The sequence below is a fragment of the Felis catus genome, chromosome D3, assembly GCF_018350175.1.
Source record: "Felis catus isolate Fca126 chromosome D3, F.catus_Fca126_mat1.0, whole genome shotgun sequence".
Lineage (NCBI taxonomy): Eukaryota > Metazoa > Chordata > Mammalia > Carnivora > Felidae > Felis > Felis catus.
In genome coordinates this window covers 43,878,705-43,905,627 of record NC_058379.1, presented here as the reverse complement: position 1 = coordinate 43,905,627, position 26,923 = coordinate 43,878,705, and the positions used below count along the sequence as shown (strand labels likewise).

Genomic DNA, 26,923 nt, shown 5'->3' with positions numbered 1-26,923 from the left:
CTTGGATTAGTCAGTTTCTTAGATATAATACCTAAAGTTTAAGCAACTAAAGAAACAATAAAAAGACAACCCAATTTAAAAATAGGCAAGTCAATTGAATAGACATTTCTCCAGAGAAGACATACAGTTGGCCAGTATGCAACATTGTTTAGTCATTGGGCAGTTCCAAATTACGGCCACAGTGAGATACCATAACACATCTATAAGAATAACTAAAATTTTAAAGCTGACAATATCAAGAATATATGAAAATGTGGAGCAATTGAACTCTGGCATGTTGCTGGGTGGTTTGTAAAATGGTAAGGCGCTCTGGAAAACAGTTGGCATTTTTCTTATAAAATTATACATGCATTTACCTTACGACCCAGGAATCCCACTTCTGGGTATTTATCCAAGAGAAATGAAACCAAATGTACACACAGAGACCTCTATGAGAATGTTTAAGGTGGCTTTATTCAAAATTGCTGTAAACTGGAAGCTGCTCAAATGCCCATCAGTTGGTAAATGGGTAAACAAATTGTGGTATATCCATATAATGGAATACTCAGTAGTAAACAGGAGTAAATTAAAGTAAATTAAATTAAGTAAATTCTGATATGTGCAACAACGTCAGTAAATCTCAAGAACATTGTAGTAAGTGGAAAATATGTAAATTCTAACTGTGCAACAACGTCAGTAAATCTCAAGAACATTGTAGTAAGTGGAAAAGGCCAGGCACAAAAGGGTACACTGTATCATTCTGTCTGTATGACATAACATCCCCCTTTAATTCAAGTTGTATTTCACACAGAGTAATAGATCTTCAGGGGATGATCATATTTTACATTATGCAATTATATGGATATTTATAGCTTTTGTTATTGAGTACATCAAAATTTTTTACTAAAGGTGAATGTTTAAATTGGTTTTTGTTGACAGTTATCATATATAGTGATCTAAAAATATACCTGGAATATGGGATAAAATCATTCTCTTCAGTAATTCAGCTAAAGTCTTACTAGAGTGTAACAACTTTAAAGTATAGCAGTTTGAAATATTTTAAACTTCAGGCCTAATTATATTACAAGCTGTTAATTTTCATCCCTTTGTATTGAAGAATGTTTACAGACTAAAAGGGAAACAATCTGACCATTTAACTGAATAATTAGTTAAATATAAAGATTTGCTTTTCTGGACTCTGGTGTATGATACCTGAATGACTCTTTTCTGGACTCTGGTGTATGATACCTGAATGAAAAGGACTACAAAGAAAATGTTTATCATCCTCACATAACTAAGAAATATTTTAAGGTGAATTTTAAGTCAGGGTTAGAGATCCAAATAAAATGATGGGAGTTAGTCACATTTTAGAAGAAACATGTTTAGGGGAGTGCATTGGGAGGAGGAGAAAGAGAAAATTTGGGAACAGTGATTATGACTATATATTTGTAAACCATTATGAATGCCACTGAGACTTGGGGTATAAGATTGTTAATTATGTTAGTAGAAAAGCAAACTTATTAAACAAATCTAACAGTCTAAAAAAAGATTATAGAGGAGGGAAGAGCAGTGTGTGAGAAATTCCATGAACCTGAGAGTAAAAATATGATAGAGAGCATTTGTTTGGATAAAAACAAACAAAAAAACCCTAGAAATGATACTTAATGGTAACATACTATAGCTTTTCTGTTCAGTTCATTTTACACCAGTGTTTCTAGTCTAAAGTGGCACTGTTGGCAGGAGGGGCTGTCCTTTGCATTGTATGATGTTTACCAGTCAGTATCCCTGGCCTCTACCTTCTAGATGCCAATTGCATGCTCTTTTCCTTCCCTCAGTTGTGACTGCAAATTGCTTAAGTCAAATCTCACTCCCAGCCTTTCATACAGTTTGCTATATAACCTTTCAAGTTACATTTTTTAAAAAAAATTTTTAATGTTTATTTTTTGAGAGAGAAAGAGGCAGAGAACAAGCAGGGGATGGGCAGAGAGAGAGGGAGACACAGAATCTGAAGCAGGCTCCAGGCTCTGAGCTGTCAGCACAGAGCCTGCCCCGGGCTCAAACTCACAAACTGTGAGATCATGACCTGAGCCAAAGTTGGAGGCTTAACCGACTGAGACACCCAGGCGCCCCCAAGTTACATTCTTATGTGTACTGCTACTCCTTGTTTCCTTACACCTCCACCATACAGCTTACATTTACTTTTTAGAAGATACTTTGGTATCATCTCCACAGTACTTTTCAGTGTTGCCCTCCTCCTTCTAAAATTCCTTCTAACCCCATCCAACTTAAGAGTCATCCTTTAAATTTCAAATTAGGCTTCACTTTAGTTTCCTAGCCCCTTGTGCTAGGTCAGATATACTGCTGCTAGGCATGTGCTTTCATGGCATCTTGTGCACTTATCACAGTTAGGTTATATTTATTTTTGTGATTATTTGATTAGTATCCATTCCTCTTCTCCTTCCCTCATCAGTAGATTGAAAGTGTCATGAAACCCGGGGCATTTGTATTTGTATAGCAAAACCTGACTGAATGTTAGTTACTCATTAAATATTTGTTAATGTATTAGAGCTTAAATGCTGGCTTGTTAGAGATGATCTAAAAAGTATCCTTTTGTTAGTAGAGTTTGGATATGATCATTGTCTTTTTAAATTGTTTTTTATTACCACATATTTCAAATGAATTGATGATAATACAATACATATCTACATGTCCATGATCATGAATAAGTTAGTAGTTAATTCTTTGCCCTATTTGCTTTTGATCTTTTGTTCAAAATAAGATGTTAAGTTACACCCTAAGCTTTGGGCCTCATGTCTTCCTCTTCCAGATGTGAACGCTAGCCTAGAATTGATATACGTATTTAGTCCTTGTTAAACTTTCTCAGAATAGTGATTTCTAAAAAGAAAGCCACCCACATAAAATCATCCAAATCAAAAACAAGCATACAGAAAGATCAACAAACAAGCCACATATGACAAGAACAAAATAATTTTGGTTGAGATGTAGAAAATAAATTTCTTTCAGAAGTTTCTGTTATTTTAAGGTGTAAATCATTGTATGTATCATTATATTAAATTATTATATCAAAGGATAATTTACATTTATCATTGTAAAAGGGTTGTATCTTAAGTTTTTATTTTTCCAAGTAATTATATTTTGTAACCAATCATACAATATTTTAATGTTTCATAAAATGGAGTTTAACTTCTGTTTTCTCTTTTCCTTCCAAAAATGAGGTTAAACATCAAATTAGGTATTTGTTTATATGCAAACAAGCATAAATGATCATTAGAAAGTTTGTTCCTCCTTCCCCTGTCTTGAAGTTTTAATATGTCTTTACTCTGGCATGTTTTAAAACATAAAATGCTTTTTTTCCATGCTTTTAAGATTTGTAAAATCATGAAACCTTTCTGCTTCTTAAATGATTATTATGGTAACCGAATGTTACTGTTACCTTTAAATTAGCTATTCATTGCCTGGTGATCAAAATCAGTAAGCAGTTATCTTGTATTAAAAAACATGAAGGAGAAATAAATTATTTTCAGTTCAGCATATTATGCTGATATTGTCAGTGAATCCATTGTTCATCTAAAGAAGTAAAAACAACTTGACTGTTTGCCTTAGCTGCTTGTAGAATTACACAAAAGGTACATATTGCTCAATAGAAAAAGGAAAACTTTTTCTCTTATATATTTCTCTTATAATAATAATTAAAACAAAGCATCACACATTTTTATGACTTGTAGAAAACCCCTTATTTTAATGTTGGTGGTTAGTTTCTCCTAAGAGTATCTCATTATATTTGTAAAATCATGTACTATAATATTGAAGATGAGTATTACATTATCTATAGTAAAATTAAAGACTGTTTTATCTACTTTGAATACAAAGTTTGATGTAGTTAGAGATGTATACTTTTTGGGGAATTCTAAGGAGCAACAATGATAAAAACAATTTATGTACTACCTATATATGCTATTCTACATTTAAGAAGGATAAATGTGAGAAGAAGAAGATATAAATACATAATATTGATCATGTGTTGTGATTAGCATACAATTCCATTTTCAGGTTCTTCTGATAAAAATGTAAAACTACCATTTGGTAGTGGCATTTAAAAACTCCACTGCTAAGTATGAAGGTATAAAAATGAGCATGCATTAATGTGGGACATATTTCAGCCAGAAGGCATTGAAATGTACTAAGATTTTGACAAGTTTGATTGTGTGTGTGTGTGTGTGTGTCTGTGTGTGTCTGTGTATGTGTCTGTGTATTAGGTCTATAAATGGCTTACATATTTTGGTAACTCTAGCATGTGAATGGTGAATGTATCTCTGTTTTGGGGAGATGGGAACAGGATTGTAGTCTTAATATATTGGGATTAATTCTTCAACTGTATACTGAAATATAAGAAAAATAGTAATTTTTGAAGGAAATGAACCAAAAGAGAGTCCAGAAGCATACTTTTTAATTACATGAAAATTTGAAGTAAACTTAACATGACACTTAGTGTCATTGGGAAAAAGGTAGATTGTTCAGTAATTTATATTCGATATCCATATGAAGAGAAAATGAATTTCAGTCTCAAATGTAAAGACATAAGGTACTAGATGAATTTAAATGTATTATATTTATAGTCTTCAAGTAAGGAATGTCTTTTTTTGGGGGGGGGGGGAATGTCTTTTTTTAAAAGCAAGATCTGAGGACTAGCAACTGTAAAGGAAACATTGACAGATTTTTGCCTTATCAAAACTATATAAGGAAAGAAATATTTAAAGAACACTAATAAACTGAAAGAATTATAATGTATTAATAGAATTATATTTCTAATATAGGAAGAGATCCTTCTAATCAATAAGAAAAAAATTTTTTTAAATGGACACAGTAACTGAATATGTAGTATAAAGGAGAAAATCTGTAAATGACAACTGAGTAGTTAACAGTTGAACAAATCCATTAATATTTCAACAAATATGGGTTAAAATAAGAAATAGGCTCCCCTACCCCCCACATCTGAATGAGAAAAATAAGAAAGAATAATACCTAGGATTGGTGACTGTTAAGTGAGAGTGAAAATTGGTGCAGTCATTTTGAAGGGCAGTTGGACAGTGTATTTTAAAACTAATAATGTTCATGAGCATAACCTAATCTTTTACTTAAATATATCCTGCAAAAACAGCTCTATAAGTGTATAGGAATGTTCATCATAGCAAATCTGTGTTGTTGTTAGGTCAAAAAGTTAGAACACAAACATAAATCAATGGGTGAAATCTTTCAGCTATCCACAGTGTGATACTTTCCATGAAAAGTAAGTTGCAAAATAGTTTCTATGTCAATAAATATAGATAATACATTTTTAAAAATGAATATGTGTATTCCATTTAATGAATCTATCTTAATTTAAAAAAACTGTTTCTGTAATGGTGGACGCTTAGGGTCCTTCCGGTTTTTCACTATTATAAATAAGGCTGTGATGAAAGTTCTTGTACATACAGTTTGATGTGTACTTGCTGCTCCTTTCTTTGGAGTGAGTCCAGGAATTGTTGAGTCAAAAGTTATATCCAGTTTGCATTTTGATACTTAGTGCCAAATGCAGTTTTATACCAGAAGGTGGTATAAAAGTTGGAATTTTTTATTTTTTTATTTTTTTTTATTTTTGGGACAGAGAGAGACAGAGCATGAACGGGGGAGGGGCAGAGAGAGAGGGAGACACAGAATCGGAAACAGGCTCCAGGCTCTGAGCCATCAGCCCAGAGCCCGACGCGGGGCTCGAACTCATGGACCGCGAGATTGTGACCTGGCTGAAGTCGGACGCTTAACCGACTGCGCCACCCAGGCGCCCCAAAAGTTGGAATTTTAAAAATAGCCATAAAATTGAATAAACTATGCAGTGTGACCTAGTATATTACAAAAGTTTGTTTGAAGCTATTACAAATAAAATAACACTAAATTAGATTTTTTAAAAAGAAATGTTAAGTATCCTCTTTATTTATTTTTAAAATAAATTATGTTATAATAAACTTATGGAAGAGTTGCAAAAATAGAAATTCCTGTATGTCCTTACCCTAACGTTAGTATCTCCTGTAACCATGGCTCATTGGCAAAAATAACAAATTAAATTGATATATTACTGTTAACTAGTTAAATACTTAAATACCAGTTTTTTCACTAAGCTCTTGGTTCCAGAATCCAATCTAGAGTATTACATTGTATTTAGTTTTCATTTCTTCTTAGTCTCCTCTAGTCTGTGATAGTTTCTCAGTCTTTGCTTATTTAAAAAAATTTTTTTTAATGTTTATTTTTGAGAGAGAGCATGAGTGGTGGAGGGGCAGAGAGAAAGGGAAACAGAATCTGAAGCAGGCTCCAGGCTCTGAGCTGTCAGCACAGACCCCGACCTGGTACTTGAACTCATGAGCCGCAAGATCATAACCTGAGCCAAAGTTGGATGCTTAACTGACTGAGCCACCCAGGCACCCCAGTCTTTGCTTATTTTTTATGACCTTTTTTTATGACAGTTTTGAAGATTACTGATCAGGTATTTTGTAGTCAATTTGTGTTTGTCTGATGTTAGACTGGGGTTCTGGTTCTGTGATAGCATCATGATTTATCACTGGTAATGTTAACTTTCATCACTTGGTTTCAAATAGTGTCTGTCAGGCTGGAAAATTACCATTTTCCCTTTCCAAAACCTGTCGTTTGCAATCTGGTTACTTGTTCTGCCCATACTTATGGTCAGGGTGATCAGTAAGCTCCACCTCCAGACTCAAAAGGTTGTATGTAGTCTTTCACACAGAAGTTTTTTATTTTGAAAGTCTGATTTATCAATTATTTCTGTTATGGATTGTGCTTTTGGTGTTGTGCATAAAAATCATTGCCAAACCCAAGATTGATTCATTAAATAGCTTTATTGAGATGTAATTTATATTCTGTAAAATTCATTCATTTAAAGTGTACAATTCATTGTTTTGTGTGTATTTTTAGTTGTGTAGCCATTACTAGTCACTTTTAGAACATTTCATAACCTCATAAACCCCATACACATTAGCAGTCACTCCACATTTTCCCCTAATTTCCCCAGCCCTAAGCAAGGACTAATCTATTTTATGTCTATTTAGTTTCCTATAGGTAATAAACATTACCTACAGATGGAATTATATGTGGTCTTTTGTGACATTTTTTGGACTTAGCATGATTTATTCAATGTATTATCTATGTTGTAGCATGTATTCTTTTTAATTGCCAAATAATATTCCATTGAATAAATATACCTACCACATTTTGTGTATCTGTTTATCTGTTGATGACCATTTGTATTGTTTCTACTTTCTGTCTACCATGAATAATCCTGCTATGACTGTGAACAAGTATTTGTAGACTTGTGTTTTCATTTCTCTGGGGTAGATACCTAGAAGTGGAATTGCTGGGTCATATGGTAATTCTATGAGAAATACAAGATTGATTTTTAAAATATATACTTTTATTATTTTGGAGTAAATATGTGTGACTTTTCTTTTGTTCCTGAGTAGGTAAAAGCTGCATGTAGTTGATTGTCTCCATTTATATCATTAAATGTTTTTAATGTTTCAGTATCATTGAGTATATATGTACATCAGGGACGTATCCACGAATGAAGTGTGGTCTCTATCCTTAAGGAAATGGGAATGTATTATATGTACTATATACTAGAAAAAACATAGCTATATAAGCGATTTCAGTCCAGATTGATAGATGAAATAATCAAGTAGTAGTGGTGTCTCAGAGGAGAGGGATTTATTCTATCTGCTTGAGAGGATCAGCAATGGCTGAAGAGGAGATACATACAGAATTAGATATTATTTGATAGTAACTTGGTCAGATAAAGTAGGACAGGTCACTTCAGGCTGATGATCAGTGTCTGCAAATGTATGGAGATGTGAACCAGTATGGTAATGTGGGAAATTGCAAGTGACTGGACATTGGTAGAGCATACTGGGGGAAATAGAAATAAAAGACTGGAGAATCAGACAGTGACAAGGTCTAAAAGCCATTTTATACTGTGTTAAGGAGTTTGGGTTTATCTTCCTTCCCCATCTATTTCTCAAACTGGATTACTCTGTGTATGTGTGTGCTTGTGGGTGTGTACACTGGCAAAACACGGCACATCTTCCTGGAGTTTGAATTTTGTTCAAAGATTTGGGCATAAAATAATTTTTGCATTGAAATGATCAGATTTTTATAGAATTGAATATTACATTGTAGATTTTATAGATAAGTTTTATGTAATTTTAGAGCCTTTTAGAAATGCTTTGTTTGACTACTTCAAAAGTATAAAGGTATACTGGTTTCTTTAGGCAAAGAGTAGCAGTATTTTGGTCAGTGTATTATGCATAGCTTTTATTACCATATTTCATCCTGACATTTTATTTATTTTTTTATGTTTATTTATTTTTGAGAGAGAGAGAGAGAGAGACAGCATGAGGGGGAGGGGCAGAGAGAGAGGGAGACACTGAATCCAATGCAGGCTCCAGGCTCGACACTGTCAGCACAGAGCTGGATACAGGGCTCGAACTCATGATCTGCAAGATCATGACCTGGAGCCAACGTCGGACACTTAACCAATTGAGCCACCCAGGTGCCCCCGTCCTGACATTAAAAAAAACTTATTTAGCAATTGGGATGTGTCTTACAGTCTGTAGCGGTACATAAAATTATGGTGCAGTTTATAATCTTGGATCCTAGACTAAGCAAATATGTCTTTTTCTCAGTAGAAAGCAATAGTAATTATAGAAAACTTGAAATATGTGAGTAATAAAATACTCTGAAATCACACTGCACTCAGAAGTGACTATAATTTTTGTTTTGGTGTAGTTCCTTCTGGTCTTTTCTGTTTACACATACCGATTATGTATTTGTGTTTATATATTTGTGCAGTTGTTTATTGTTTCATTGCTCAACATTGTATGTTGACTATTGTTCTATATGATTATTCTTTTAACAACACAATTTTAAATGTCACCTGATACTCCATTATATGTATGTAAAATTATTTAATATTTAGATTTTAAAAAACATTGTAAAAATCTTGGTTCCACATTATATCTAATTTCCTTAGGGCAAATTTCTAGTAGAATTCACTGGATATGAAGCATGGTCTTTTTTTTTTTTTTTTTAAGATCCTTAAGAAAAATCATCCATTTGATTGCTAGAAAGTTAGATTGAAGACTGTATAAGATTGAAATCTTTTTGAATTGTTGGAACCCTGAAACTATAAATTATAAAACTTTCTGTCTCTTTTGGCAACTTGTGATTATGTACAGACGGATTAGCTAGTTAGTGGCCTGTCAAGATTTATGGTGTGTATTTGTGACTCAATTTGCCTATTTCATTTTTTGCTTACTGTGCTGTGGAGCAATATTTCACTTCTCTGAATCTTAGCTTTCTGCCAGCATCACTTGACTCAACACAGTAGACAATCAGATATTGGTAAAAGGGTCTAATGGTTACATAATCCTATTTATTGGTCTTAGAATTAATGTGGGCTTACCAAACTTATAATTTTATATGAAATAAATTCAGTAAAGAACAAAGAAGTTGATATTTATTATAGGAAAAAATAGAACACTGTAAGAAGGACTGGAAGTTTTGAGACTTTTGCAGTTTTAGATAAGGTAACTAGAGTGGTATTCACTAAAAAATGACATTTGAGAAAATCATTGAAGTACTTGAGAGAACTAACCAAGCAGATGTTTGAGGGAAGGGCATGATATACAGAGGAATAGCCAGTGTGAAGGCTTTAAGAGCGGAATATACCTGACATGTTTGAGAAGCAGCAAGGAAGAAGCCATTGTGGCTGGAGAGGATTGAGCAAGTAAGAGAATAGTAGGATAATGTCAGAGAAGTAAGGAAATAGGTAGGCTGGGTCATGTAGAGTCTTGTAAGATCTTTGACTTTTGCTCTGACTGAGATGGCAAGACATTAGAGAGTTTTGAGCAGAGGAGTGACAAGCTCTGACTTGTGTTTTTAAGAATATCACCCAGGGTTAAGAATAAACTATGGAGAGGCAAGGAAAGACACAGGGAAATCAGTTAAGAAGCAATTATAGTAATCCGAGGAAGAGATGATAGTGGCTTAGTCCAGCATGTTAGCAAGCAGTATAGACAGTGAAAAGTTGGAGATAATGTTTCAAAGGTAGAGCTAGCATATTTTTCTGATGATAGGATGTGGTATGTAAGGAAAAAAAGGAGTCAAGAATGCGCTATCTAGGCTTTAGCAAAATTGAACTATCAGTGGAAATAGGAAGATCACAAGTAGAGGTTTTGGATCAAACCATCTCTTCAAGTTTCATGCACATTAAATTTGAGAGGTGTGTTACCCAAGTAGATATGTTTTGTAAGCAATTTGAATATATAATTCTGAAGCTTAAGAGAGACATCTGGACTACCAATCAATAAATCAATAAAAATTTGTTGACATGTAGATGGCTTTTAAAGCCCCCCAAAGAAATAAATATAGAGAAGAAAACACTATGAAAGACTGGGCCTTGAAATGCTCAGTGTTAAGAACTCTGGGAGAGGAGGAAGAGCCAGCAAAGGCAACTGAGATGTAGCCATTGAGTTTGAAAAAACATCCGTAGTGTTATTGGAAGAATGTGGAAGTTGAGTAAAAAAAGTAAACCAGCAGAGATGGACCAAACTGTCAAAAGCTGCCGTTACGTCAGGGTGAGGACTGAGAATTTGTCATTGGATTTAACAACATGTTGGTAGTCTGTGACTTTGACGAGCAGCTTTGATAGAAAGGTAATGGCCATAGCCCACCTAGAGTGGATTTAAGAGCAAATATGAAGAAAGATTTAGAAACTGAGAGGAGAGACAACATTTGAGGGTATTTGCTGTAGTGGAGTTGAATAATGGGACAGTAGCTGGTGAGAGAAATGGGATGAGATTTAAGATGAGAATGAAAGTAGCATGATCTAACCATAGGATCTTGTTAGGAAGGCGGAAACTTAATGATTCAAGAGAAAAAGGGTAGTATTGCTGAAGCAATGTCCCTGAACTAGTGAAAAAGAGTGTGACATCACTGGTGAAGAGATTGGTATAAAATAACAGTATTCTCCTGTAGTAAAGGTGCCCAAATATATGAGTGCCCATGCTGACATTTAAATATATAGGTGTGTGTGTGGTGACAAATCTGTGGCAGTTTTCTTGATGGTTTCATTTGCTTCAGAGTGGTAGCCAAAAAGGTCTTATCTATGAATGAGGATCAATGGGAGAGCTGTGTGAGGTTTGAGAAGAGGGAAGAAAATGTAAAATATGGTCTCTAGCAGAATGGGAGAGTGAACAGACTAGTAAAGTGTGAATGCCAAGCAGAATTAGGGGCCAGCTTTATGTTTGTGATTGTGAATTTAAAGTGGGATCAGTCAATATGATTTTATGTATTCATCCAGACTTAACTGCGTGGGTACTAACAAGAGTTAGTTGGAGAATTGGATTTAACTAGGATTATGATTTTGACAAACTAAGGACAGTGAAGCAGAAGAGAGCCAAGAAGGCATTAAAGATGTATGCAAGTGAGTGATTGTAATAAATGACCATGTAATGTAATTTGGGGAGATAAGAAAGAGAAGCTGTCTGTATATAGTGTATGTATATGTGTATGTATATATATATATACATAGTAAAGGAGAGAAGTTTAAAGGTATTGAGAGGCCAGGTTATTAGAAGTGTCATCTATGGAAATATTAAAATCTTAGGAATTAAAACCGGTGAATGTTGGAGAGGTCAGTAAACCAGGAACTAAAATTGTCTAGCAATGAGATTGATGACCCAAGAGAGGTAGCTTACATCAGTAATGAGAGGTAGTGAGAGATATAACCTAACATATAACATGAAAATCAAAGCTGGCAGATTTAGGGTGGGAGATGTAGAGATAGCAGTTCTTCTGTTCCATCTTCAGGGCCAGGGGTATAAGACATGTGTGGGGGAGGATAAAGGTCACCACTTGAGAGCTGCAAGGGAAGCATTGTTCTTAGTGGGGAGCTGGGTTTCTATTAGAGCACTGGTTGGCAGACTATAGCTCACAGGAAAAATCTGGCCCACCACCTGTTTTTGTATGCCCCATGAGGTAAGAATATTTTTTATATTTTTTAAATGATTGATAAAAGTTCAAAAGAAGGAAAATATGACATACACAAATTGTATGAAATTCAGATTTCAGTGCCCATAAAATAAAGTTTTATTGGGACATAGCCACATTCATTCTTTTTTGTATTATCTGTGACTGTTTTTGTGCTACAGTGTCTGAATTGAGTAGTCCAGACAGGATTCCTACAGGACATTGTTATTGCTTCACATGGCTACTCAGCTAAATCACAGTGATACAATTACAGCTGAACAGAGTTTAATATGTATCACCATACGACAGCATTTTATTTTATTTTTTACCAGTGCATACCCCATTGTGTCAAAAAAGAGAAAAGTGAACTTTGAATGTTACCATTTTGAGGCACAGTCAAGTGTGGATTATTTTGTGAAGTTAAATGGCAAAGCATTGTTTATTATGCAGTGATACTGTAGCTGTGCTGAAATTATATATAATGACATTACCAGAGTCAGCCCTTATCGTCATATTCCCAAATCACAGGAAAGCAAAAATAGTCAGAAAAAAAAAGAAAATTTGAAATGGAATATCTAATTACAGAATTTTATTCACATAAATAAAAAGGAATGAGGCTGTGACCTTACATTAGTCTATGAGTGGCTTGTTAGCCAAACAGGGAAAGCTGTTCACCAATGGTGAGTGTTTGCAGCAGCAAAAAAAATAAAAAATAAAAATATTGTATAGAGAGAAAAATTTCCTTAAGACTATTAGCTTTTTGGCAAGAACACTTGCTCAAAGAATTGAGGTCATTGAGAGCAACATCAATAGTCAATTAAAAAATAAGACGAACAATTCTGAGTGATTTTCCTTGATTCGTGTTTATTTTAGGAGTCAGTGCTGAGTTTGGAGTAACTAAAGAATTATCCTCTCTGTGTAGTCTGCATGGAACAAGTATAGGCAAGAATATTTTTAAAGAAAGATGAGAAAATAACAGGTACAGTTTGAAATGGAGTCTGCTAAGGTGTGTTACAAGTGATAGTAGTTAAAATTACGTATGGTACAGAAAAAGGCTTAGTTGGACAAATTGACAAAGCTTGTGCAAACAGCAAGGTGGTTGAAGCCTATATTTATTTATTTTATTATACATCAGCAGGTACTTTGTGGAAAATATCTGAATCTATCATATGTTATTTTACCACAGTGTAAGTGGTACATCATTCTTTCTTGTGGACTTACATCATCAATTCTGTAAATTTTTGTTAGAAATTGGAACTGAACATCCAATTTATCTTAGTATAAAGCAAGTTGATTGCTTAGCAGTGGTGATGTTTAGTTGTGATTTTTTTAAAAAGATTGTTACAGACTAAATTTTGTGTAGTCCCATTCCCCCCCACCCCCCCTGCTTTTGTCAAAGCCTTAAACCCCAATGGCTGTATTTGGAGATAGGGCCGATAAGGAGGCAATTAAGGTTAAATGAGGCCATTAGGGTGGGGCTCTGTTAAGATAGGTTGGTGTCCTTAACCTTGTCTCACACATGAGATCAAGTGAACACACAGAAATGGCAGCTGCCAACAAACGAAGAAGAGAGGCCTCACCAGAAATTACACGTTGGTCCCCTGATCTTGGACTTCCAGCCTTTAGAACTGTGAGAAAATAAATGAATGTTTAAAGCACCCAGTCTATGGTATTTTGTATGGTAGTATGAGCTATCTAAGACAAAGACAAGATGAAGGTTTTTCTAAGTGAGAAGAGCCATGTTCAATTGTCACTGTGTTTCCATTAAACACTGATTAATTTTGGAAGTTAGTTTTTGTCCCAGACTTGGTAATGTTTCTTAATGAATACAACCTAAAATTAACAGGCAAAACAGCGCTTATTATGCCATACGTAAATTAATAAAGTCATTCTGACAACTAATGTTGTTTGAATCATGAATCAAGCTGCTTTATATACTTCCTGTGCTGTCAGAAGTTAAAACAGGAAGCAAGATCATCATTCCCATATAAATTTGCAGCAGATATATTTTCTGAGCTCCAGCAACAGACTTTGTAGCCTTTTTATCGCTCTAAACCTCATATAACCGGAGCTAGGGATCCTTTCTCAATTCCACAGCCTATTATATAACACATCCTGGTTCAGAATTTTTCTTTCATCTGGAGCATTACAGTACTCTTAAAATTTTATCCACTTCCAGTATTGTCCTTATCCAGTTCATCTTTTTACATATTTTCCAGAGTGGGTTAGCTGAAATGTAAATTTAACTGTGTTTATCTGCCTTATTTCCTTTCATGATGTTTCTCCGCTCCCAACAGATCCCACAGGACTCTCAGGGACTGCATTATGGAAGAATTCAAAGTAGATGAGGCTCCAGCCCCTCTCTGATATCCCCACCACCACACCACTACCCTCCTGAAGCAGGGCACTTTCTTTTATCTATTTTACATATTGAGTTGCTTTAAATTTTATTGTGAGAAGGATTTTTGATGATTAAAGTTTTATAGCTACTGGTCTACAGGTGAAGTTCAAGCTCCTTAAGCAGTTTGGGGTTCTACAGTGCCTCCTTTGAACCCTTGCCACAAACTTGATACTTAAGCAACACAGAACTTTCTTCTATGTAGTTCCTCTGTGCCTTTGCTTATATTACCCACCTGCCTATAGTATTCTTTCTTTTCTTCTCCCCACCTGGCTAATGGCATTGCTTCATTTTAGACTTGTTTCAGGTGTTATCTCCAGAAAGTCCTTTCTAGCCACCTCCCTCCCAGGCAGGTTGGGGTTAGGCATCTTTCTTAGTGCTCTACAAACTGCTTATCCTCCTTACAGCTTTTTTGTTGTTGTTTGTACTTTTTTTCCATTGTTTATTTCTGTTTCATTTGCTAGAGGTTGGACTCCTTAAGAGGAGGAAATATGTTTTAAAGTCATCCTTCTATATCTACAGTGATTCTAAAGAGCCTGTATGGTAGACATAAATAATTGTGCAGTATATTTGATTACTGCCTGTATCTTTCTGATGCATCTTGCAGTAGATATGTAACCTAAAATTAAATGTACTTATGTTATCCCTGTGTAAAAATTTGGTTTCTGTTGCATGTGTTTATTGGTCATAATGTACACAAACACTTGAGTTTAAATGTGCATTTAAAAAGAAAGATGAGAATATCATATGGAGTTTTTATTAAGAACTAGAACTTCACTTTAATAGCTGTTCTGTATTTGTACACGTTGAAATGTGAAGCTTTTCCATGTAATCTCATGCCAGTGTTGACCCATGTGGATTAAAATAGCCCTATTTTAATCTATGACCAAATTAGGAATTAGAATATCTATCCAGTGGGGATTTGTAAATTATTGTAGTTTGTAGCATGACAGGTTTATATAAATAATTGCAGAGATTCCCACTGTGTTTTAAGTTAAAAACTAAATTCAAATAGAGAATTCACATAGAGAAATGTATTGATATAAGTGATTTTTTTTTTGCATGTTTTTCTTGGATATCTTATTTACATCTTCTTGGATCATCAAAACTTACTTGATAAAAAGAAAATTTTATTTCATTAATCTAAAGTATTTACTTGTGATCCCTCAATTCAAATTTGTTGTGTACTTAACTAATTTTCCTTAGTGTGTGTTAGTAGTATATTTATTTTCTGAAACATTTCTTAAGTTAGATTTTAATGAAAATATTTTAATAGAATGAAGTCATTTCAGAATTTATTTAAAACAATCCTTAATACATTGAACATTGCTCTTTTATAAGTTTACATTTTACTATAAAATAGTTCTCAATGAATTTTTTTGTTTTTCAAGAACTTGCCTGTAATGCTTCAATGATTTAAAATTATAAACTTTTCTTTTCATACAGATAAAGACACAATAAATAAAATTAGAGATTTACGAATGAAAGCTGAAGATTATGAAGTAGTGAAGGTGATTGGTAGAGGTGCATTTGGAGAAGTTCAATTGGTAGGTTATTTTAATGAAATTAAAAACCAATAACTTTAGGGACGCCTGGGTGGCTCAGTCAGTTGAGCATCCAACTCTTGATCCCAGCTCAGGTCTCATCCCAGTTGTACTCCGTGCTGGGCTCCATGCTGGGCTCTGTGTTGGATGTGAAACCTACTTTAAAAACAAAACAAAACGATAACTTTAAAATTAAAAAATCCATTTGTGTGTTTAACATATATTATTTGGGATGGTATTTTTTTTTATAAAATTGTTGCTTTAAATTATTTTGGATAGTCTTGCCAAAGATGTGAAAAAGCCTAGAGTCAAGTACAGCAGATAATATGAAATATTTTCCCCAAGCATCCATGTGTAGAGAAGAGGTTTCAGACATCAGAAGAGAAATCTATACTAATAATATTAGACTTCTAAAATGCTGTGGAATCATAAGTTTTATAAATAGAAAGCAGCATGCATAACCGGGTAGAGGAGATGGAGTGTGTCATAATGTAGGGAATAAAGATTTTTTCTAACATGACTTGCTTCTGGTAATTGAAGCCTTGAGATTATCTAATTGGGATAATTCAGCAGAAGAGACAAAATAAAAGTAGCTAGAACAATAATATTATTTAACAAGTTGTTAAAATAATTTGGTAAATTGTTCTGGTAAATCCTGAGCTTTAATTGTTAACAAAAGGGTTATTATTTTCCATTTTTAATTTTAAAGGTAAGGCATAAATCTACCAGGAAGGTATATGCTATGAAGCTTCTTAGTAAATTTGAAATGATTAAGAGATCTGATTCTGCTTTTTTCTGGGAAGAAAGAGACATCATGGCTTTTGCTAACAGTCCTTGGGTCGTTCAGGTATGATTTTGCTTCTACTTCATTATTGCTTTATGAACTTGTAACTAAACGTATGTGAGAAGCTTAGATTGGTTTTTTTGGAAGAGTAATAGAGAATTTATTATTGATTACAGAATTGTCTAATGTATCATTTTTTAATCATAAAATTTAATTTTATTGGGTTGTCTCTAGGAAGAAAAGCCAAAGCAAAATAATTATGTGCCTATAGACTTTAAATATTAGAAAACTTAACTAATCTGCTTTGATTTGGGGGAAGTCGTACATTATTATCTTATAAGAGGATACTTTTATTTAATATTGAAATTTAAGTTTGTTCCCCAAATATGAGATCCTTTTCTTTTATTTAACCATCTGTTCCTCTATTTGTTTCTCTTACTTTGTGGAGAGGAAGGAATGGGAAAATGAAGGAAAGGTGAGTTAAGGTGGGCCTTCAAATAATCTTGTATTGGCTGTAGGGTTTTCAGTAGAAAGAAAAATACAGTAGAAGTCAGTAGTTATAGGTTCTAGTCTTAACTGTCAAAGACCTGTCTATGAAGCTGTGGCCAAGATATACATCTCTGGGCCTCAATTCCCTTGGTCAAAAATGTGGAAATTGCCTTAGATTGTTTTTTCCAACTATGGAGATACCTCAGGTGAAGTCATGGGGACAAGCAGGAATTTGGGTAGGTTATAATTCTGGGTTTTCTGTTTCTACCTCAACTAGAGTGACTCCATATTTTTTTTGTCTTATGTATCGGGGGTTCTTATGTAAAGACATATGGGGTAAGTAAATCATCTTCTGGTTTTAAAAAAAGAAAAACTGCTGGTAGACTAATCATTTCTAAATTACTAATATGAATTTTGTGATTTATTAATTTACAGTATATAGTGGAGTATCCTAAAGAAGCATACTAGTAATTGGAATAAAGAGAATATGGAAAATGTTTAAGATTTACATGTGACTTTTTATGCCTGAAATGTCTGCTCTATTTTTATCAGTTGTATGGAGCAGGGATTTTCAGGCTCAGTATTATTGACATTTTGGGCCAGATAGTCTTTCGTTGTTGGGGCTGTCCTGTACATGATCAGATTTTTAGCAGCATCCCTGGCTTCTACCCAGGTGCTGCCAGTAGCAGCCCTCCCCAGCCCACATACCATTTGCAACAACAGAAATTGTGTTTAGATACTGTTGAATGTTTACTTGGGTGGTAGTGTGGGGGGGTGGGGGGTGGTGTCAGAAGACAGTTATTTCCTCTGGTTGAGAACCACTGCTACCAAATCAACATTGTTTCTTTAATTATGGTACCCAAATGACAAATTGTATCCTTTAATTTGGGATAGCCATGAGATGCCACTTAGTTTCTTATCCTTCCCTAAAATATCTTTTTAAATTAAAATAACTAAATTGGTAACTAAAATCATTAAACACTACTGAAAAAACGAAACAGATTTTAAGTCAAACGTCTGTGTAAATAAGGTATCATTTTCTCTAGGGCTTTATTTTTAGTTTGATTCTAATCTTCTTGTGTTTACTCATTTAAAATGTTCTTTTGTAAATTTGCTCTTTTTTTAACTTCAGCGCTGGTCAAATAAGAAATTATATTTATGCTTGGTACTCTTGTGAATTTTATATCAATGGACCTCACTCTTCCTGCTTAACTCTAGCTGTTGTCCTCTTCCTGCTTGTTAGTTGTTACTGCTCCTCCTCTTATTGACTGCTCTTACTTATTGAGCATCTGTTGTACCGATTATGTTCTACATTCAGTAATCTTTTTAACAACTCTGAAAGGTAGTTAATCCTTATTGATATGCCTCCAATTTATAGATTAATTTATGCTTCTCTTCATTAGACATTTTTAAGCACTTACAAACTGCCACTGCTAGGTCCAGTCTTTGACCTAGCAGCAGGTATAAAAGTCAAACAAGTTTATATAGTCCCTTAAATTTTTCTGGAAGAGATTGTAGTGACAGAGACTTAAGGAGGTTAAACAGATTGCCCGTCACACAGCTAATGGACAGCTGAGGCTGTAATAGTTTTTTTAGACTTCTTGAGAATTGTGGTATTAGTATAAATTTAGCAGTAGACCTCACCAAAGCACATGTTAAGTCAGAATCACGATATTTCTTTGCTTAGGAGACTTGAAAGTATTATAATTTTTAAAAAATTCTCTCTGTATAAAATTTAATTAGTATAGCAACATATAGAGAAAAAAGTTTCAACTCCTTAATAACCACAGTTAGGGGTGCCTGGGTGGCTCAGTCAGTTGAGTGTCCGACTTCGGCTCGGGTCATGATCTCACACTCTGTGGGTTCAAGCCCTGCATCGGGCTCTGTGCTGACAGCTCAGAGCCTGGAGCCTGCTTCGGATTCTGTGTCTCCCCCTCTATCCACCCCTCCCCTGCTCATGCTCTGTCTCTGTCTCAAAAATAAATAAAAACATTTAAAAAATTAAAAAAAAAATAATCACAGTTAATAGTTCCTTTGAATATGCAAGGGTCTTTGTGGTATTTATGCTTGTGTGTGTCTTTTTTTTTTTTTTAATTTTTTTTGTCTTTTTTTTAAAGAGCACTATAATTACTGCAATTTGATTATTTTAATTAAATCTTAGTATTTTTGCCATTTTTTTAATGAAACAGTTTTGCTTAATGATTTTTTTTCTGTATTTGAATAGCTTTTTTATGCATTCCAAGATGATCGTTATCTCTACATGGTGATGGAGTACATGCCTGGTGGAGATCTTGTAAACTTAATGAGCAACTATGATGTGCCTGAAAAATGGGCACGATTCTACACTGCAGAAGTAGTTCTTGCATTGGATGCAATCCATTCCATGGGTTTCATTCATAGGTAAAGATAAAAATGCTTTAAATTTTTTCATTTGTTGAAGGGGGAGGCTGAAAATTACTTAAACTTAATTTGATTAGCATTTCCTACTTGAAATCCACCTCTTCCCCTCTCATGTGACATAAGTGGTATTTCAGAATTTAAAACTTTGAAATTCATTGTTATTATTTCAGCTTAGTGTTGATATAAATGTATTCTTTTATGTCCCTTAATCTGATTACATAGCTTTTATCTGGCGTTCTGAAAAATAAAATTACAAGCTGGTTTTCTGAGGTATGTGCCAGAGAGTTAAACACTTTAAATTTTGTACACAAATTAAATTGCTTTTGATTAGTTTTTTATGCAAAATTTTAAATATATAAATCAATTTGCTTTTAAGTAGTGAATAAATCATATTTATTTGTTAGAAGAACAATTTCATTTCTGCAAACACTGCTTGAATCCAATGCAGTTGCTGTGCCAAGTGCTAGTGATAACAAAAATGAGCATGATTTAGACCGAGTCCTGGGGTTATTTATATATTTATGTTGAAAAATGTGTTTCAGTTACTTTTATGTCTGAGTGTAATGTTTTTTATGGTTATTCTCTCTCATGGTTTGCCTTCTGCTTTGTAAGAATCAAATTCAAATTTTAATAAAAGGGAATATTAAATGTCCTTCTCTGAGGCATTAACATGTAAAGGAGTTTCCCTCCTGAAGTTCAATTTATAGATGTGATAGAAACACCTAGGGATCAGAAATGGCCTTATCTATAATGAGTAAAGATACATGGCCTAAAATAACTGCCTCATAAAATTTTGATCAGTGTCTGACCAGTTTTAGAAACACTCTACTGTTTTTGTTTTCCCCCCTCAGAGATGTGAAGCCTGATAACATGCTGCTGGATAAATCTGGACATTTGAAGTTAGCAGATTTTGGTACTTGTATGAAGATGAATAAGGTTAAATAATTAGATTTTAATTTAGTTTTTGCCATTTCAAGATAGATGCTTTTTAGAAAAATGCTATAAGAATGTACTAACCGTAGCTGGTCTTGTACAGAATTGGTGTGACCTGTCTTAATTGTTGAAATAGATGCATGGTTTCTATTTTGTATTAGTAACTTGTAAGTGATTTATATTTTTCTCTGTATTTAAGGTAAGTGTTCATTGCCAGGTTTATTAAACCCTTTATAACAACTCTGTAATATACACTACTACTGGTAACTAGAAATGGAATTAGTCACTAAATACTAAGACCAGTGTTAAAATTAGACTTTCATAAAAATTGGATATCAGTGATATGTGTATTTTTTAGTGTTTTACTTAGCCTTCTGAGAACATGTAAAAGATCTTACTACCTATTTTGGGAGTCAATCTTTAAAGATACCATCCTCATTACTTACATAATAAATAACATATTTATAGCTGAAGTAGCAAGTATGCTTACTTTGTTTCAGTTGAAACAGTTTATATTCTTTGAAACTTAACACAGAACAATATCAAAAAATCATATTATTTCAAAAGGAGAATTATTTTGGTTAGAAGAAAATACTACATTTAATTGTAATTCTGTTGTGTTAATACCAGCTAAAATAAGTAACAGATATGTATAGTTTTTGCATTTAGTTTTGGGGGGGGGGGTTTGGAGAGTTAAAATGCATATTAAGTAGATATTCAGTGTGCTCAATGCTGTTGCACCCTTTTCTTTTACACGTGCTTCCCCATTTTATATTTGTACAGTCAATTCTTGAATGTTTTCTTCACAGTTTCAAGCAGAATTAAATTGAACAACTATTTTAGCAAAAAAATATATATAATTAAATCAACCTTTATATATTAATGTTATCAAATGATCATCCTATCAGTTCCTCAATCTGTTTGCATTGGCTTATATAGTTCTCTGTTTTTAAGATGAAGTCATTATATTAGCACAACTGTTTGGCAGTGTGTCTTCCTAGTGAGTATTATTACAAAGTAAAAATCACTGATGTATCCATACATACGCATATTACAAATATATTACATATATAATATGTATATGTGATTAGAGTGTGTTCATTTTTATCAAGTTTGCATTAGGTTTTAATATATCTTATAGCCCAAAGATTTAGAATTCTACAGGTTTTATTAGGAAAGTCCTTTTAAATAATTGAGGCTTTATATTTGTATCCTAATTCAAAAGTTGAACTGCCACTCTTTTTAGGAAGGTATGGTACGATGTGATACAGCAGTTGGAACACCCGATTACATTTCCCCTGAAGTATTAAAATCTCAAGGTGGTGATGGTTATTATGGACGAGAATGTGACTGGTGGTCAGTTGGGGTATTTTTATATGAAATGCTTGTAGGTGAGTAAAGGAGAATTTTGTGTACCTCTAACATAGTTGTTCATTCCAAAACTTAGCCATTTTGCTTCTTCTAATAAAATATTTGTTACATTAAGCAATATTAATTTTGTTTGTAGAAAGCAAACTGATCCAAACTTGCTTTGTATGTTTTTAAAAGCTATTTAGAAGCTTAAAGCAACTTTGTGATATGTTTTCTTTTATGTATATATATTAAGTATGTCTTTAATGCATATGTAGTAATTCTTATACAGGTAATATCGACTCTTTTCCTTTGAAACTGATTTTTTTAATGTATCTTATTTATTTTTCTTTTGTTTCCCTATCAATTTTTCAGGTGATACACCTTTTTATGCAGATTCTCTGGTTGGAACTTATAGTAAGATTATGAACCATAAAAATTCACTTACTTTCCCTGATGATAATGATATATCAAAAGAAGCAAAAAATCTTATTTGTGCCTTCCTTACTGACAGGTAAATAGTCTTAACACTGAATTTTATTCTAAGGAAATTCTCATTTTGCTGCTCAATATTTGAGGTCTGTATCTGAGCTCCTATATTTGAACTATTGAAATAAAAATATAACCATTCCCCAAATCATTCATGACAGTGAAATCTAATATTTTATGATATTCTAGATGGCTTTTCTGGATCTCAAGTCACTTGTGTTACCTCAGAATTTGAAATTATGCTCTTTTCTGATGGCTAGACTAGATGATTTTTTTACATTTCATTGTTGAATTTTTAACTTGGTTAAGTATAAAAATTATATTTTCTTGAGTCTGAGGGTTTTTTTTTTAATTTTTTTTTTTAACGTTTATTTATTTTTGAGACAGAGAGAGACAGAGCATGAATGGGGCAGGGGCAGAGAGAGAGGGAGACACAGAATCGGAAGCAGGCTCCAGGCTCTGAGCCATCAGCCCAGAGCCCGACGCGGGGCTCAAACTCACGAACCGTGAGATCGTGACCTGAGCTGAAGTCGGAAGCTTAACCGACTGAGCCACCCAGGCGCCCCCTGAGCGTTTTTTAAATACATGTTAACATCTCTGAAATTAGAATACATCTTCTAGTCAATGGCATATATTAATTTAATTAGGAACATTTATTTCTTAGTGATGGGAAAATGATGCATCTTCCATTTGATACTGTTTAAGATAATGCAGTATTGTATAGTTGAAATCTGCTAAGAGAGTAGAATTTAAATGTTCTCACCCCCCCCTCCCCCCCCACCCCACCAAAGGGTAAATATGTGAAGTGGTAGATGTATTAATTAACTCAATGGGAGAGTTCTTTCACAATGTCAAAACATCACTTTATACTCTACATATCTTAAGATTTTGCCAAATGTACCTCAGAGCTGGAAAAAAAGATTTAATTATGTATGACTGTATATTTGTTGAAATTAAGTAAATAGTGCAAAGCTATAAAGAAGTATGTATTTCCTACCTCCTTTCCTCTAGAGATGGTCATTGGTATGATGTCTTTCTGATTCAGTAAGCCTTTTTATAAATGTATATGCATGTATGTGTTTTAGAAACAAAAATGGCATATTTTGTGTACCCTTATGGTATACTTTTTTAAGCATGAACCAAATGACTTACTAAGATTATGTTTGATATTTATGTTTATATATTGTTAATTTAAATATTTGGGAGGCCTAGTGCTTTTCGATATGTTTCAATTTTAAATTCATTATAATTAAAATAAACTTACTGTCCTTCATTTTTTCCTTTAGAGCTTGAAATGTACAGTCTTTCAAATTTTTACATTTAATATATGTACTCTACAAATATAAGTACTATGCTGTACGTTAGGTGCTAGGGATAAAGAAATGAAAAAGATATACATCCACTGTTCACTACCTCATAGTCCTTTGGAGGAAATAGACAAGCGAATGAGACATTTATTGTACAGAGAGATAAGTACTCTGAGTTTAGTACTGTTTATATGCCATAGAACCATGGACAGTTTCCCTGATCTGGCCTGGGGGAGTCAGTGAAACCTTTTTTTAGAAAACAATTTTTTTTAATGTTTATTTATTTTTTAAAAAAAATTTTGAGGTTTATTTCTGAGACAGAGCATGAGTGGGGGAGGGGCAGAGAGACAGGGAGACACACAATCCAAGGCAGGCTCCAAACTCTGAGCTGTCAGCACAGAGCCTGACGCGTGGATCTGAGTTTAATACTGTTTATGTGCCATACAACCATGGAGAAGTTTCCTGATCCAGCCTGGGAGAGTCAGTGAAAGCTTCTTTTAAAAAAAAAATTTTTTTTTTAATTCTTGAGAGAGAGAGAGAGAGAGAGAGAGAAAGAGAGAGAAAGAAACAGAATTTGAGGCAGGCTCCGGACTCCCAAGCCATCAGCACAGAGCCCAACGCAGGGCTCAAACCCACAAACTGCAAGATCATGACCTGAGCAAAAGTTAGACTGTCAACCGACTGAGCCACCCAGGCACCCCATGTTTATTTATTTTTGAGAGACAGAGAGACAAAGTGTGAGCAGGGGAGGGGCAGAGAGAGAGGGAGACACAGAATCCAAAGCAGATTCTAGGCTCTGAGCTATCAGCACAGAGTCTGACGTGGGGCTTGAATCTACGAACTGGGAGATCATGACCTGAGCCGAAGTCAGAGGCTTACCTGACTGAGCCACCCAGGCACCCCAGTGAAAGCTTCTTAAAAAGATGTCACATTATATCAAAAGCAATTTATCTTTTAACTCATGAAAAATTTTGGAATTCGGGGTATTCTTGTTTATAAGCACTCTAGTAGAGAACAGAAGTTGTTGAGTTCTCCTTTCCAAATCAGCTAAAGGCACATTTTTAAACATTTTATCTCTGTGTACACCTAAGAGGCCAGGAGTCAGTAATTTGTCCCATTAAAACTCAGTTTTGTAGTAATGTCAAAAATTAGTTGTCATTGGTTTTTGACTGGTCACAAATATTTATAATAGGGTATTAAATGGAAATTTTAAATTTAAGATGTCTTTCTGAGCTCTTGGTGTAAAGTTCTTGGTTGCAAAAAATGTATAACTACCACTGTTTTGAAAATCTATCAAGAAAATTCACTGTATTATGGGGCACCTGGGTGAACTAGTTGGTTGGGCACCCGACTTTGGCTTAGGTCATGATCTCGCAGTTTGTGAGTTCTAGCCCATGTCGGGCTCTGTGCTGACAGCTCAGAGTTTGGAGTGTGCTTTGGATTCCCTGTCTCCCTTTCTGCCTGCCCCTCCCCTGCTCATGCTCTGTCTGTCTCTCTCTCTAAAAAATGAATAACATTAAAAAAAAGAAAATGCACTGTTTTATTCATGATACTAATGAAGCAAGGCAAGTGATTTATCAGTATTTTTGTTGTCAATAGAAAAGTCATCGAGTATCAACAAGTCTGTGTTTTTCATATATATATATATATATATATATATATATATATATATATATATATGAATTTTTAAGTTTATTTTGAGAGAGAGAGCACAAGCAGGGGAGGGGCAGAGAGAGAATCCCAAGCTGACAGCACAGAGCCCAATGCAGGGCTTGAACCCACCAACCGTGAGATCATTACCTGAGTTGAGCCAAAATCAAGAGCTGGACACTTAACCGACTGAGCCGCCCAGACACCCCCTCATACATATTTTTAAAACTTCTTCAGGATTCTGTCTTCAACTAGTTTTTAAATTTCAGCTGAAAATTACACTGACAACCAATGTAATTTCAAGGTGACATAAAACTATTTTTATCATCATGCACAGATTTTAGCATTATGTCCACAAAGATATCTGGACAGGTTATAATAATATCTTAAATGATTAGTAACTTTTTTCTCTCCCTCTATTCAGAGAGGTGAGATTAGGACGAAATGGTGTGGAAGAAATCAAACGACATCTTTTCTTCAAAAATGATCAGTGGGCTTGGGAAACACTCAGAGACAGTAAGTTATTTTTTTTCTTGAACAATACAGTGGATATTCAAAAGTAGTTGTAGTAAATAATCTGTTGAAACTTCCATGCTAATATATGTGTATAATAAAAATCTAAAGTACACAGATGTGGTTATGTATATTATCCTACCCTAATTAGAGAGAGACTATTTGATAATATTGGGAAAATAGTACTGCTACTTCTTTTATATCCCATTAGAGATACCAAGATGAAATATTATATAAATGAGGTGGAATTAGGCTCAGCAGTCATGCTTTGATATTTGATCTTTGTTCAATTGCCTTTTGTCTTAGTATTAAAATATCTCATTGTGAAGAAAGTTAATAAAGGGTAATTTAAATTAAAATATATTTCCTGTGAAAGGACAAGTTATCTTGTTTTTACTAAACTTAAAATATAAAATATAAAGTTCTATTATTGATAAATACCAGAATTTAATTTGTATATAGATACAGGAAATTACAGTATACTTGATTCCATCAGATTTGCAGCTTGCAGTTCAGAAATGAAAATATGTAGTGTGCAAGAAGTTCATTTTCAGTCAGGTTAGGACATTGCCCTACTTAAAAAAAAAAGTTAAAATTATAAATGATTCACAGAAAACCTTGTTTAACATAATGGACTAAAAATTATAATGGTGCCAAAGTTGACCAACATCTTTTTGTGGATTTGGAAGGCCAAGCATTCATCTTTTTCCTGTTGAAGTCTCAGGAATTTTTTCCCTGTTCACAGAAAGGATAATATATACCAGTTCCTAACTTCCTGCTGTAGCAGTAACAGTAAACAGTAATAATGGAAATAAATTCAGCTGTGTGGTTTTAGAAACAGTTACAAATTAAATAGGTAGTACATACTTGTCTTAATGACTCCCTGTGTAGTTGAGACTGTGAGGGAAAGCTTAGAAGAAATGAATCTTGTTAATTTTGAAGAAGCAGTTTGTAGTTTTGCCAACATTAGTGAAATATCCTAGTTATCAAATATTTT

The 26,923-nt window shown here is 33.9% G+C and overlaps 1 protein-coding gene and 1 long non-coding RNA gene across 4 annotated transcripts in view; one reads left to right on the top strand and one right to left on the bottom strand.

The window, feature by feature from the left end:
• The window catches only part of ROCK1 (Rho associated coiled-coil containing protein kinase 1), a 158,449-nt gene that overhangs the window by 40,647 nt on the left and 90,879 nt on the right, over positions 1-26,923 (top strand). For all 3 annotated transcript variants that reach the window (XM_023241802.2, XM_023241801.2, XM_011288079.4), the window contains exons 3-9: positions 15,914-16,014; positions 16,721-16,858; positions 19,509-19,684; positions 20,536-20,620; positions 21,864-22,008; positions 22,343-22,481; positions 25,838-25,929. In XM_023241802.2, the coding sequence (XP_023097570.1) occupies positions 15,914-16,014; positions 16,721-16,858; positions 19,509-19,684; positions 20,536-20,620; positions 21,864-22,008; positions 22,343-22,481; positions 25,838-25,929 (876 nt within the window). The remainder of the gene's footprint in view (positions 1-15,913; positions 16,015-16,720; positions 16,859-19,508; positions 19,685-20,535; positions 20,621-21,863; positions 22,009-22,342; positions 22,482-25,837; positions 25,930-26,923) is intronic.
• Positions 15,214-26,923, bottom strand: part of LOC102901124 — a 77,952-nt gene continuing 66,242 nt past the window's right edge. The window contains exon 4 of the long non-coding RNA XR_441562.5: positions 15,214-16,170. This is a non-coding gene — a long non-coding RNA (uncharacterized LOC102901124). The remainder of the gene's footprint in view (positions 16,171-26,923) is intronic.